Raw genomic sequence first — 15,382 nt, forward strand, 5'->3', positions numbered from 1 at the left:
CTGAAACACATATTAGTTTTGGGCATTTGGTCGGATCCAAGACACTAAATAAATAATAAACGGTTTTAAGAGAAGGGGAGGGAAAATGCAAGTAATAAAGTAGTCTTTACTGCTACCAGGAGTCTTCATCATTTAGACACTTAATTTTCTTTGAATGAGAGCGTTAGATACATAGTTGTGTTTTTCAAGTGTTCCCTGTAGTGTCTTGCATTTATGAGTAATCCATTTTTATCATAATTAATATCCCAAATGCGTTGGGATTTTCTCTGGGGGGTGGCAGAACTAGAGGCTTAGGAATCTTGGGAAATATTCCGTGTGTTTGTTATGAGTTACTGTTTGGTTGTGTATGAGGCAATCCTGTTTAGTTACTCATTGTGTCCCTTATCTCCAGCCCAGCTCTGTGTGGCAGGGTTGTTGGTTCACAGAGCGGTAAGTCAGGCTAGTGTTTATTATGTGGGACACATTGAGTGGGAAAAGCATGGGCTTCAGAGTCAGACAGACCTGGGTTTGAATTGTGGTTCTCCTGCAGTCTAGAAAATGGGGATAGTTCTACTTTTCTTGCAGGGTTTATATGAGAATAGAACTAATGTATATAAAGGATCAGGCATGACAGAGGCTCCTGATATTAGCTATTACTAATATTCTTTAGACAGAGATATTGAATCTATGTGGACACTGGAGTAGGCAGATTGGCCAAGTCTCAGTGGTACCTATAGTTTGAATATTGGCTAATGTCCCAACATAGTGTACCAAGTCTTGATAGTTAAGCATGGATTTCAGTTCAGTGCATTTTTAATGAACATCCTGAGTCCTGTGAGAAGTGAGTAGGATGTCTTTCCCTGGAGGAGCATGCAGTTTAAAATCAGGGCTGGCTAACTACTTGCTGAGCTCTGTGCAACAGGCATGCAAAGGTCTGACAATTAAGTTCCCGACCTTATCCTAGAAAAAGTGCTACATACCTCATTGCTGAATCACTACGGTCACCTTCGAAGTACTCCCCTTGGGAAGCTATGCACCGATGCCAGTGCCTAGTCCGCCCTTCAAAGCAGTTTTGGAACTCTTTTTCTAGAATGACCATCAGTGCTGTTGTATTACCCTTGATGTCCCGAATGTCATCACAATGTCTTCCTTTCAGTATTTCCTTTATCTTTGGGTAAAGAAAGAAGTCACTGGGGGCCAGAGCACGTGAGGAGGGAGGGTGTTCCAATACAGTTATTTGTTTACTGGCTAAAAGCTCCCTCACAGACAGTGCTGTGTGAGCTGGTGCATTGTCGTGATGCAAGAGCCATGAATTGTTGGCGAAAAGTTCAGGTCATCTAACTTTTTCACGCAGCCTTTTCAGCTCTTCCAAATAGTAAACTTGGTTAACAGTCCAGTTGGTACAAATTCATAACAAATAATCCCTCTGACATCAAAAAAGGTTAGCAACATCGTTGCAACAAATTTGCAGACTTAATTATCAGACCTCCTATGCTGTGACATTCAGAAGAGAGAGAGGTTGTCCCTTTGGGGAGAGGGAAGTCAGGATGGATTTTTTGAAAGTTAGTATTTGAGAGGAATCATGAAGAATAGGTGAAGTTTGATAGGCAAAAGTAGGTATAAGAAGTGGGATCAAGATATTAAAAACAAGTCGATGAATAAACTTGTCTTTCTGGGTGGGGGAGCAGTAACAAAATCAGAAGAGCTTTTGAAGGAGCAATGTCAATCTCCTTCTGATGGGTGAGGCAGAAATGACATAAACAGCAGTGCTTCTGTGGGTGTCCATCCTGAGCCTGAGTTTAGCATCTTTATTGAAAATGCAGATGAACGCTCATCAAATTTATGGACAGCACGGAATTGTGGCAGGATGGGTTAGTCCACAGGGGAGGTGAGCAGCAGAAGGGGCTGGGGGACAGGATTGGCTTTAAAAAGACTTCTTCGAGCTAAACTCCTGATCACAGTCATATAGAATGGCATTCCATAGAGATAAAAGAATTAGCAGTTTAATTCTGCCATTAAAATAAACAAGCCAAGCCCAGCTGTGTAGGGGAATACATAAAAATTCATGGGACTTGACCTGGAAATGATCACACCTCCTGTTCTGTGAGCACAGTCAGACACGGGACGTTGGGGCCATTCTAAGATTTAGGATTCCTGAACAAATGTGTAGGATAGGTTATAGTGAAAATAGTTCCCATTTATTGAGAGTGTACTATTTTATTGTGACAAATAATGGTTCACATTTAGTGAATATTTGCCTGGTGCCAGGCCTAAAGATAGGTATTATCTTATACTTCCCAATAGCCTTGCAACGTAGCTCTTTAGCCCCATTTTACAAAGCAAGAAGCTGGAGCTCTAGAAGGTTCAGCAGCTTGCCTGCGGGCCTAAGTGAAAAACCTACAGTGCCCTCCTGGCTGTCCCAAAGTCCTATTCGCCTCACTTTACCATGTTTTCTTCCACCAAAAATACAAATATGTGCAAATAAGTGTAGAAAATCAAATCTGTAGAGGGATGTGTGCAATATATTTCTGTTTATATAAAATTTGAAAACATATAAAACACTAACAATTTTTATGGATTCATAATATACATAATAGTATCAAATGTGCAATGGGAGTGACAAACACCAAATTCTGGCCAATGGTTACTCTGGAAAGGGAAGGAGGAGATAAACCATATCTGTTACGTTTATTTCCCTTAAAAAGAAAAGAAAAAATCTGAGGCAAATATGGGAGAATGTTAATTATGTTGAAGCTGAGTCCTGGGTATTCATTATATTGTTTTTCATCCTTTTCTCTGAAAAATTTTAAAAGGAAAAAAAGGCCTAAATTACCACATAGAAAGCTTTGGTGGCACTTGCATTGGGAAGCGGGAGTAGCTAGAGCACGCGCCACTGGCGTCCCTCTAGGACCTCTGTGAAACTCTGTGGCTCTCTGATGACAAGCTCCCTCCTAGTTTGACATCTTTATAGCTTTGTAAATCTAAGATACAGAAAGATGGTGCAAAGAAGATTTTTCTGCCTGTCCTTATGTCTCGTTTTTAAACTATTGCATTAAAGCAGGATTTTGAAGTTTCTGAATCTTTTCAGATGCAGTATAGTATTTTGAAAAGAGCCAGGGCTCTGTGACGTCAGATGACCAACGTCTGAATCCCAGCCCAGCCACTTGACAAACCTGTTTCTGAGGACAGGTCACTAAACCTCTCTGAGCTTCTCTGCTTCTTCTGTAAAATCGGGAAAACACTAGCTTGTAGGATCGTTGTGGGAATTAGAGATGACATGTGTGACGGGAGGAACACATCATAGGTAGCCGTGGTAGGTTGTCTCAGCTGGCCTCGATACAAATGCTAATTCCATTCAGTTCTATGTCCGAAATATTTCTTCAGTCTGCGTACTTCTCTCTAATCCCAGGGCCATCACCCATCTTCTGACTGCATTCATCTCCCACCTGGACTTGCTAAACAGCCTCCTGACCAGTCATTCTGTGTCCACGCTGCCTCCCCTCCCACGTTTATGGTTTGCTGTAGTCAGAGCTTTCAGAAACTCAATCAGACCACACCCTTTCCATGTTTATTTCAGCTTTTCATCCTCCCTGTTGGGCGCTCACCAGGCTGTCTGTCCCTGCCGTCCTCGCTCATCTTCTTGCTCACTGCTCTCAGTTGCATTCTATGCCTCATTCATACTGAGTTTTTAAAATAACTTAAAAGTTCCATACGCTCTCTTACCTCTTGCTTTGTGTCCTCCCCCTGCCCCCTGCCCCACCTCACCTTTCTAATTCTCGCATATTCTTCAGGCTTCATTTTCTCTATTTTTTTTTTCCAAATTGAGGAATAATTGACGTATAACGATACGTTAGTCTCAGATGTACAACATGATTTAATATTTGTATGTATTGCGAAATGATCACCACATTAAGTCTCGTTAACTAACATCCATCACCACAATTTTTTCTTCTTGTGATGAGAACTTTTAAGATCTACTCTCTTAGCAATTTTAAAATATGTGGTACAGCATTATGAATTATAGACACCGTGCTGTACATTAGATCCCCGTGGCTTATGTATTTTATTACTGGGAGTTTGTACTGTTTGCCCTACTTTACCCGTTTTGCACATCTCCTCCAGCTCTGTCTCTTGGCAACCACCAATCTGTTCTCTGTATCTATCTATGAGCTTTGTTGTGTTGTTGTTGTTGTTTTTAGATCCCATGTATAAGTGAGATTATATAGTATTTGTCTTTCTCTGTCTGACTTACTTCACTTAGCATATTGCCCTTAATGCCCAGCCATGTTGTCTCAAATGGCAAGATTTCCTTCTTTTTATGCCTGAGTAATATTCCTGTGTGTGTGTGTGTGTGTGTGTGTGTGTACATGTGCGTGTGCACATATCACATCTTCTTTATTCATTTATCCATCAGCGGACATTTAGATTGCTTCCACATCTCGGCTATTGTAAACAACGCTGCAGTGAACATGGGGTTGCAGACATCTTTTTGACTTAGTGTTTTCATGTTCTTCAGATAAACGACGAGGAGTGGAATTGCTAGATGATGTGGTAGTTCTATTTGTAATTATTTGAGGAACCTCCGTGCTGATTTCCATCGTGGCTGCACCAATTTACACTCCCGCCTGCAATGCACAAGGGTTCCCTGTTCTGTATATCCTCGCCAACACTGGCTGCTTCTTGTCTTTTTGATATTAGCCATTGTAACAAGTGTGAGGTGATATCTCAGTGTGAATTGTGTTTCCCTGATGATTAGTGATGTTGAGCACAGTTTTGTATACGTGTTGGCCTAGCTTCATTTTACATCTTGGTTTCTCTAGGAGGCGTGTACTGATTCCTGCCCGAGGTTAAGCCTCGTTATTTTTACCTAATCTCCTGCACTTCCCTAGTCTTCATCAAATAGTGCATTGTAATTTCTTGTTTGAAGTACGTGCTCTATGCAGGCCTCACACTCGCCGTGGAAGCTGAGTAGTGTGTCATGGTCCTTGTTACAGCCCCAGCCTCGCCGGCAAATAATAGGTGCTCAAAAACATATTGGTTTGGTTGTTGGAATGAATTTCAAGACTGATCAAATGCTGCTCCTATACTTCACTCACTGTGTGCTCTTGGTTAAATGATCCTACTGACCCTCAGTTTCCCACCCATTGAAGTGAGATAACACTGTCTAACTCTGTGTGTTGTGAGTTGCAACTGAGCCAGTGAACATAAACTTATAAACTTCCTGGAACACAGTGGATGCTGAATGGGTACTATTTTTCCTTCATAAGTGGAAAAGCCAGAAGATAGAGATTTTTCCAAGAAATATAATTGTGCTTTTTAAACATAAAAACAAACATACTACTTATTTATATAGTAACACGCAGTATAACTTTCTAGTTGTAAATCAAGTAGAACAAGTCTCTGAGAACCTCCTGTCAGCACTCAGCTCAGTGGAGTTGGGTTATCTTCCTCCTACCTCGTGGCAGCCCTAGGCCACGTCCAGCCCTCTAACCAGCCACTCTGTTTATATTGCTCCTTAATTGCTAGTTGGAGATGGAGTAGTTAAGACTCCATACACCCCTTTGTTTGTTCCCCATTCTGGGCCCTAAATGCCCTCCTGTCGGCTCTTAAATTCTCAGACAGTTGTCTTCCTAGCCCTGCAATTTGAAACCCAGCTCTAAATTGTCCTTTCCCAGCCCTGGTGTCTGTGGCGTGGAGAAGGTTTTGAACTGCCTTGTACAGGGGAGCCACGTACCAGCACTACCTCTGACCCTATTTGGTCTTCATTGATTATTTCAGGACTGTTGTATTTAATTCAGATTTAGTAAGACTAGAATTTTTAAAAAGCAAATAAAACTTTTTTGAATTGTAAATTAGTACATGCTGCTATCGAAAATTTAGAAAGCAATGATCAAAAGGCAAACAAAAATGACACGTCATCTCATTTCCCATCAGCAAGCACTGTTAATATTTTGTATTTTTTCAATCTTTGTCCTTTTCCTTAAAAATAAAGTTCGTTTTATTTTTCATTTTCTAAATCAATATTTATAGACAAATTATACAGAAACAACAAATGTCATCTTAGTGTTAAATGTTCCAGTCAAAAGATACAGGGTGGCTGAATGGATAAGAAAACAAAGCCCCTACATATGCTGCCTACAAGAGATTCACTTCAGATTAGAAGACACACACAGACTGAAAGTAAAGAGATGAAAAAAGATATTTTATGAAAATGGAAAAAAAAAAAAGCTGGGGTAGCAATACTTATATTAGACAAAATGTACCTTAAAACACAGGCTGTAACAAGAGGCAAAGAAGGACCCAGCAATTTCACTTCTGGGTATTTATCTGAAGAAACCCAAAACACTAATTTGAAAAGACACTTGCATCCATATGTTCATTGCAGCATTGTTTAGAATAGCCAAGATATGGAAACAAGTGTCCATCGATGGAATATTACTGAGCCATAAAAAATAATGAAATCTTGCCATCAGCAACAACATGGGTGGACCTAGAGGGTATTATGCTAAATGAAAGAAGTCATACAGAAAAAGACATACAATATGATTTCACTTACATGTGGAATATTAAAAAAATAAACAAAACAGAAACAAACAGATACAGAGAGCATTTTGAGGGTTGGGTAGATGGGTGAAGTGGGAAAAGATATTAAGAGGTACAGATGGTAGTTACAAAATATTCATGAGGATGTAAAGTATAATATAGGGAATATAGTCCATAATATTGTAATAACTACATATGGTGTCACATGGGTACTAGATTTATCAGGGTGATCACTTCGTAAATTATATAAATGTCTAATCACTATGTTGTATACCCGAAATTAATGTAATATTGCGTGTCAACTGTAATTGAAAAAAAATTATTAGAAAACAAAACAAACAAAAATTAAAACAAATGTCATCCATAGTTTCATGAATATTTTTGTTATTTTTGACATTTTTAAAAGTAAAAAATATATAAATAATACAGAGATAGATTCTCATATTAAAGTTTTTAAACATTACAGATAAAATGAACATACCCTTTAATTCTTCCGCCATTTCTCCCCCTCATCCTCCAAGAGTAACACTTCAGTCCATTTAGTGTGTATCCTTTCTAAGAGGCAGGAAGGAGGGCAGTTGTTACTGTCACCTAGTGGGTGGAGGCCAGGGATGCTGCTAAACATCCTCCAGGGTGTAGGACAGCCTCTCCCCCCACAAGAACTATTGGGTCAAAAATGTCAGTAGTGCCACTTTTGACTCTCAGCCCTCTTCCTGACCTTGTTCTCTGACCACGCACACAACACAGCGTTCAGTTTTATGTGTTTAAAATGTAAGTGGCGTCATACTTTATTTTTCTGTCTCTTGCTTTTTGCTCTTAACGATATGCCTTAATGCCTTAGAGGTATCTTTAACTCAGTTCATATACTGTTGACCCTTGAACAACACGGGGGTCAGGGGCACCTACCCCCCATGCAGTCAAAAATTTGTAACTCTTGACTCCCCCAAGACCTAACTACTAATAGCCTAACCGATAACATAAACAGTCGTTAACACATATTTTGTATGTTATGTGTATTGTATACCGCAGTCTTATAATAAAGCAAGCTAGAGAAACTATTATTAAGAAAATCATAACGAAAATAAATGTTCAAAATCATAAGGAAAATTTTGTTCTAGGGTCAACTATAGTTCTACCTTATTTCTTTTTTGCATAATATTCCATTGTATGGATTTGCTATCGTCTATTTAATCAATCCCACATATGATCCTTTAGGTTATATGTGATATTTTAGATTATCTTTCTGCCTGTTTCTTTGTGTGTATTTCTCAAGAGGATATATTTAGAAGCAGAATTGTTGGGTTGCAAGGTATTACTCTTGTTTCTGGGAATATGTAAAAACCAATAGATTGAGATTGCATCGTGTGTATATACAATGTATTAAACCACTCTTTTTATTTAATATTATACCAGAACTCTGACAGAGGCTGAACTATTGGTTTACCCAATCTGTTTTCTCTTTTTTCTGGACCCATGGCTTGACTACATTTCCTAGCCTCCTTTGAAGTTAGTAGTGGTTTGTAACTCAGTTCTAGACAATAGAATGTGAGTGGAAATGATTTTTGCTACTTCTTGGTCTGGCCCATAAAACTCTTCCAGTCATGATCATCCAAGCTCTTTTCCTAACTGCAAGGTGGGTACTGACACTGAGGGTAACTTAGGTAGCTACAGAGTGAACATGGCAGAGCTGCTGGCAGCGGGGTCTCTGAACGCCTGTGTGGAACAGGGACCCATCTGCCTCTGCCAATCTGGCACCACCTTGGAGGGTCTCATGAGCAAGAAATAAACTTTTTCATGTTAAGTCAGTGAAATTTTGGTGTTTATTACAGCCGCTAGCATTATTCTAATTAGTAAGTAAACATTTTTTTTGTTTGAAAATACCATATTATGATATCTCGTAATATTGTTGTAGCATAATTTATTTAACCGTTCTGCTATTACTGAGTGTTACTATGTATTTATATGTTCCTAATTTTTTATGATTTTTTTCCGTGTTTATAATTTTTTCTTCTAATACTGTGACAACTTATCCACAAAAATCTTCATTTAACTTTCTCATTATTTTGTTTGTATAGAGAAGTGGGAAAATTTTTCACCCCAAGGGACATTTGGCAATGTCTGGAGACATGTGTGGTTGTCACAGCTTGGTGGTGAGGGTGGGGCTGTGCAACTGGCATCTAGCGGGTAGAGGTCAGGGATGCTGATGCTACTACACATTCTACAAGGTACTGGACAGCTGCTCACAACAAAGAATTATCCAGCCCAAAATATCAGTAGTGCCGAAGCTAAGAATTCCTGGTCTTGAGTCTACAAGGCAAATTACTGCATCCAAGGACATTTTTAGGACTTTTGATTTGTCTGTCAAGTTGCTTTTCAAAAAGGCTTCATGAGGTTATATTCCTACCAGCAATGTGTGAGAGTACGCACTTCACTCTATTCTTACCAATATAGTGAGGTTTATTATTATTATTATTATTTTATACTTTGCTGTTTGAAAGTTGAAGTAGAATCTTGTTTTCTTTTCTTTTGTGTCCTTAATTGCTAATACAGATGATTTTTTTCCTCCATGTTTGGTTTTTTTATATTCTGGTAGTGAATTTTATGTTTTTTTATCCCTTATTTTTTTTTTTTTGCCTTTAATTTCCTTCATAATGCCATGTTTTTGACATAAAGAAATAAAACATTTTTATAGTCATATCTTTTGATTTTATTCTTTGGTATTTCTATTATTTTCAGGCTTAGGACGTCCTTCTCCATTCAGAGATTAACGATTCATCAATATTTTCTTCTAGTTTTGTGTGTTATGTTTTTTTGTTTAACCTTTTTTTATCTGTCTGATATTTATTTTGAAGGATTGTATTTTTTTTAACCAAGTGTTTCATCTCCATTTACTTGAAAATCCTTTATTTCTCGGTTGATCTTATAAACAGGATTTAAAAAGAAACCTTTAACATAATTTGAAAAAATTCATTTGCATTGAAATATGTTTCTTATAGTTCAAAATTTCACACAAATATGAACCCTGGCCTAGAAACATGAAATGCAGCAGATGTTTAGAGAACAATAAATATGTCAGGAGGTCTGGGTTATAAGGAGAGACATAATAGTAAAAACGAAGGTTGGAATCACATTGTGAAAAGCGTCGCATGCCAAGCCTAGGGGTTGGATTAGTGTGCACTGGGAAGCCATCAAAGGTTTTTAAGCAAAAGGACGGCATAATCAGAGCTTTAGGGAAATTAGCAGAGTGGTAGAACGGAGTGGGTAGAGGCCTGATGACCTGTTAAGAGGCTGTGAAGGCAGTGCAGGTGAGAGATAAAGAGGCCCAGAGCAGGAAAGGTCTAAAGTAAGAACAGGAGCCTCAAAAAGCAGATGCCGAAAGGACTGAGGCAGTAGTGCAAGTGCATGAAGCGTGTTTGGATGTAGGGAGTGGACGGGGTCTATGGGGAACTTGAAAATGTGTACATGCATTGTCTGCCTGCGACAGCCACTGTTCAGTTAGGTGGTTTTCCTATGAGAATGTGGGTCACTGTTGTTAAATCTGTTTTTGTTGTTGTTGTAGTTGTTCCTATGGAAGCTGAAAACCTGGATTTTTTTTTTTTTTAATGTGAGATTTCCTAATTTAAAAAAACACAAACTGTGAACCAAATAAAACATGTTTACTGGCCACTATGTGCTACGTTAGACATACTTCAGAGGTAGATTCAGTAGGACTTGCTCATCATTGGATCTAGAGAAAGGAGATTTGAAGGAATCAAGGTAGCTTTGGAGAAGGGGCTATGGTCCGGTGGTCCATGGGGCGGCACAGCTGTCTTGAACTGGAATGACAGGGCTTGAATCCTAGCATTGACTTCCTGATGGGAGGGCTTTGGGCAAATCACTGCATCTCTCACCTGTGAGACGGAGATGACAACAGTATCTGTCTCATGGGATTGTTCTGAAGATTAAATGTGTGAATACATGGGAAATGCTTAGGCCAGTGCCTGGCACAGAGTACTCCTTAGTAAGTGATAATTATTATTTGAAGTAGTTATTAGAATGAATACTACAGTTAAGAGAATAGGTTGTGGGCAAAGCCAGCCGGGGTTAATCTCTTAACACTTTTTGCCTGTGTGATCATGGGTACATTACTTCACCTCCGTATACCTCATCTGTAAAATGGGGACTAACAATCCCGTCCTAATTCTGTTGCTTATAAAGGGTCCATCAGGATGGTCTAGTAGTAACTAGATTTATTGAGTCCTTTTGAAACTACTTGGGTTTCTTAATGAGAAAAGCAAAGCTGAAGGCTCCACCCAGGTAATTAACTGTGATTATGATCACTCTCTTTTTTTTCCTTTTAAAATATTTCCTTCGACTTAGCTCTTTATCAGTAAGACTCTGTGGTGAAGGTTACACTTTGAGCTTGTATCTGAAGAAGTTACTCTCCCAGCTCTCTATTCCCTTAAATTGGCCTCCCCTCCAGCCCCTCTACCCTTGCTCTGGTTCAGGCCCTTATAATTTCTTTCAGACTTTGTCACTCAACTCCTAACCTGTCTTCCTTATTTTCAGTTGTGGCCTTGCCACAATTCACCCTTTACGCCACTCCAGTGATCTTTCTGTATTGCAAAACTGGAATTCATGGTTACTTTAGTTCTTGTATTGTTGCTATGGTTTTGCTTGCTTTTCTATGTGCCAGTCACTAACGTAAGACTTTGCAACTGAACTATAAAACTCCTTTCTAGAGTGCCAGACATATCAAGTAATCTACAGAGGGTGCCAAAAAAAATGTATACACATTTTAAGAAAGGAAAACTGTATTAAAATCGTAGTAGTCAATATATACCAATAACAAAAGAAGTCACGTTTGACTTCTGCAATTACAAGAGGTGCTCAAAGTGGTTCCCATCAGCATCCAGACACTTCTGATTATGGCAAACTACTGCTTGAGCAACACTGACCAAAGTGTCCACTTGTATACATTTTTTTGGCACCCCCAGTATACCCTAGTCATCCCCCACCTCCCCAACAAATCCTTCTTTGTGTCCTACTCCAAATTTGACTAGCTGTTCTATAGGTCCCTGCCCAACTGCCATTCTGAGACTTCCCTTCCCTAATTCCCTTTGCCTTTTCCTGTCTTTTTTTTTGTTATAGCACAACTTACATATTTCAAATGAACAAAAAAATTAGTATCATTTACAGTATCTTAAGATAAACTGCCTTTGAATAGGAGCTTCCTTGTCAGTACTTTGAGGTCTGCAAGACATATCTAGAAAATTTACTACTGTGGAAAAAGAAGACTGCTTAAACTTAATGGGGGCAGGGAGAGGGCCTGTGGTTTTTCTTTTGATTAATTGCTGTAACACTGTCCTTCAGGTGGCTGAGGGAGTTTCATATTTTCTTTAGACATCATTAGGCGCCGAAGTTCTTGCAGGACAACTTTGATGCCAAATGAATTCTGCCATTTTGCTAGCACTGATACAGCTCTTGGGTCCACCATTCCATTAGAACTATTAACTGCATTCGTATTAATTTTTGTTACAAATCTTACAAAAGGGGGTGCTTCTGGGTATCCTATGTTAAGGCTATATATTTGGTTTTCATAAATTGTCATTTAGAGGGATTAAAAAGCATCAGAGGAGGTTCAATATATAAACTGAAACCAGTCAAAAAAGAATAGCCATATTTCAGAAAATATACCATTGGTGAGCTCTTCTATGATAAGGCTAATATTTTTTAAAAAGGAGGCACAGTGAATTTAAGATATCGACATTTATAGCCGTAGCTGGACGTTTACTCTTGGACGCCCAGTTGTCATCCCTGTGCATCTTGTAGGTGTCATGTCTTTGTCATCTTTTAGACCCCAGCTAACTGTACCATCTCATACTCCTTTCTGGCCTTCTTTGAGTTCTTCCAACAGTCTGAAATTGCGAGGGACTTTTACTCCTGAGCCCATGGTGGCTGCCATCTTGTGTCACTGTCCACGTTTTCCTGTCTAGTAGCTCTTGTTTCCTGCATTGTGTCTTTTTATTTTGTTCGCATCCATGTGTTGCTGGAGCACACCTTTATTAGTTCCTTGAGAAAAGATGCATGATATATAAAGTTTTTGAGAATTTGAATGTCTCAAAATTCTTTAAGTCTACCCTCAAACTTGAGTGATAGTTTGGCTAGGAATAGAATTCTAGATTGGAGTGCTTTTCTCCTAAAATTTTGACAGTATTTGATCCATTGTGGTTTAGCCTTCAATTGGTGTTAAGAAGCCAAATGCTACTCTGATTCCTAATTATTTGTATATTAGCAGATTTTTCTCTCTGGAATATTTTGGGTCTTTTCTTTGTTCCTGTTGTCCTGAAATTTCATAGTGGGTCTTTTCTTCTTCTTCTTCATTGTCTGAATTTTCATGTGTTTAATTTCTGGGAAATTTTCAGATAATTTATTCTCCATTTTCTTTGTTCTATACAGCTAGAACTTTATCAGTTGGATGTTAGGTGTCTAGGGTTGATTCTCTAGTTGTATTACCTGTTGTTTTTCTTCTTTTCAATTTCTTTTTTTAAAAATCCCACTTCCTATGAAATAGCATTCTTCAATTTGTTCTACTTTGTATTCTGTTTTCTGCTGTCACTAAAAAATTTGAGGACTTCTCTCATGTTCTCTGAATGTTCCTTTTGTGTGGCACACAAAAGTGCATGGCTGCAGTATATTGTTTTATGTCTCTGAAGATTTTATATTTTTTGAAAGTTTTTATTCCACCCTTTCATTGTATCTGTTCCCTCTTGAATTCCTTTTTTGTTGTGCATTTTCATCACTGTCTTTCAAGTTAGAGGTTTCCTCAAATGTCTGATAATGTTTGACTGACTGCTCATATTAAGAGTGAGACACCAAAATCTGATTAGAGCCTCTGTATGATTGGGTTGGCCTTATGCACAGATAGATTTCAATGCAGGTTGAAATACAGTGAGTTTTTGTTTGTTTTAATTTGGGGGATTACCTCTTGTTAGCATATGCACACCTTTTCTTAGACCAATTTCTCCCAGAAACTTCCAGTCTGCTGCCACATGTAACTGCCAGCCTAATAGAAACTGAGCAGAGCAAAGGGGCTTGTAATGTGGAGAGGGATGCTCAGTGAGGAGAATCTCACCATTCTGAATGCAGATTTTCACTGATCTTCCTGTTTTGAGTATAGCGTTTTATTTCTATCTTTGTCTCTAAACATCTGCAGAAAGCAGGCTTCCATCTTTTGCCAGATTGGGGGTGCACATCTAGGCTCCGATTGCTTCTTATATAACTTTATATCCCATCCTCTGTTTCAGCCCTGCAACCCTTCTCCTGAACTTCAGAAGTCTTAGTGCCTCAATTCCTACTCCTTTCCAGCATTCTGCAGCTGGACTTGGCAACCCCGCTTATAGGCAGTTGGTTTCCGTTTTGCTTGTCCTACTAAATCAGTTACCGTTCATCCATCTGCTTTCCATCTTCCCAAATTTTGTGGATATCTCTCATCTGTTGGCATCTTTCTCAATCTTTTTATTTTTATGGGCTTACAGCTTAAAAAAAAAAATTCTTTCACTGTTATTTCACTTGAGTTTCTGACAGAAGTGGAGAAACTTGGGGGTTTCCACTTACCCTCGTCACCCATAGGTCTATTGTACTTACTTTCCAGTCTGTCTCCTAAGCGGTGAGTGACTCTTTGTCAGATGCCTTGTCTTGTTTATTTTTATATTCCCAGGGCCGAGGACATAGTAGGCTCTCAAATGTTTGTTGCATGAGCGAGTGAATAAATAAATTTTAACTGTTCCTTGTTAGTTTTGTAAAACCTTTTCTTTTCTTGATGTTTCTGGAAGCAAAGTGCCTACAATGCCACTCTAGAGTCTACCATTGTGGCAAGGTCTGTCTCCTTTGAACGCAGCTGGTATTCACAGTATGCTTGAGTTCCTTAGAATTCCCAGTGGGCATTGTTATGCAGAGGATTTTATTAAGTATCCAATGATGAATCTGTCTCCCAGACTCTTATTGCCAACCCCCTGAAGCACATCCTTGATGCCCGCAGCTGACTTAATCACCACATTGCTCTCAAGTACCCAGTGCATGTTTCATGCACTACTCTGGTTTTGCCTCTGATGGCACCCATGAGGAGTGTGTGGACCACTATTTATCTTGTTAGAGTGGAGATATTGGAAGAAGCATCCCAGGGGAAATGTAACTCACTTGCGCACATCTGGGATTCTGCTGTAAAAGACTGGCAAAGCCCTGATTGGAACTGAGAGTGAGGTTGTGGATAGTGGCCTCTACTGTTATCACCAGTTCAGCAAGTTTAATTTTGTTACACAAAAATTAGATGAGGGGGAAAAAAAAACAAAGTTCTGTCTTTTGGACAACTCATAAAATGCAAATCAAGGTTTTGTGTTTCTTTTAAATTAAAGTTATCATGCTTTCACATTATGGAGAACTATTTCCGATAGTTTAATGTTTTAGTACTGATACTATATATATATATATATTCTTTCCATTCTTTATTTTGCTTCTATTCTATACATAAGAGATTACTCTTAACTCTTACCCTCACGTAATGACTCCCTCTATTCAGCATTTCTACCTTTTTTTTTCTTAGATTCCAGGCACATAAGCAAGCACAGAGTGGAGGCACTATCAGGAGAGTAATCTTAGAACTTGGGAAACAAAACTTTATTTGTCTTCCTGGTTTCTCCCTCATTTCCTCCCGCTCTCCTTTTCTGACCTATAAAATTAGGTAAAATAAGCTTTAGATATAATCAGATATGATACAACATGTGCTTTATTATGGGGGGAAATGTGCTGCTACTTTCTTGGGAAGAAGCCAGAACAGGAAAAGGCTGTATCCCACCCCCATCTGGAAGGGGGCATCATCAGA

The 15,382-nt window shown here is 38.9% G+C and overlaps 2 protein-coding genes across 4 annotated transcripts in view; one reads left to right on the forward strand and one right to left on the reverse strand.

Annotated features, from left to right (window-relative positions):
• The window catches only part of TTC28 (tetratricopeptide repeat domain 28), a 611,103-nt gene that overhangs the window by 406,413 nt on the left and 189,308 nt on the right, over positions 1-15,382 (forward strand). The window lies entirely within an intron of this gene.
• On the reverse strand, positions 11,849-12,466 carry LOC109460724 (ubiquitin-conjugating enzyme E2 variant 1-like). The gene is made up of 2 exons (XM_088801131.1): positions 12,297-12,466; positions 11,849-12,110 (listed from the first exon to the last, which is right to left on the reverse strand). The coding sequence occupies exons 1-2, from the start codon at positions 12,338-12,340 to the stop codon at positions 11,849-11,851; spliced, it is 306 nt and encodes a 101-aa protein (XP_088657257.1). The 5' UTR covers positions 12,341-12,466.

This window comes from Rhinolophus sinicus, chromosome 9 (assembly GCF_057876585.1).
Source record: "Rhinolophus sinicus isolate RSI-liver-muscle chromosome 9, RSI-T2T, whole genome shotgun sequence".
Classification (NCBI taxonomy): domain Eukaryota; kingdom Metazoa; phylum Chordata; class Mammalia; order Chiroptera; family Rhinolophidae; genus Rhinolophus; species Rhinolophus sinicus.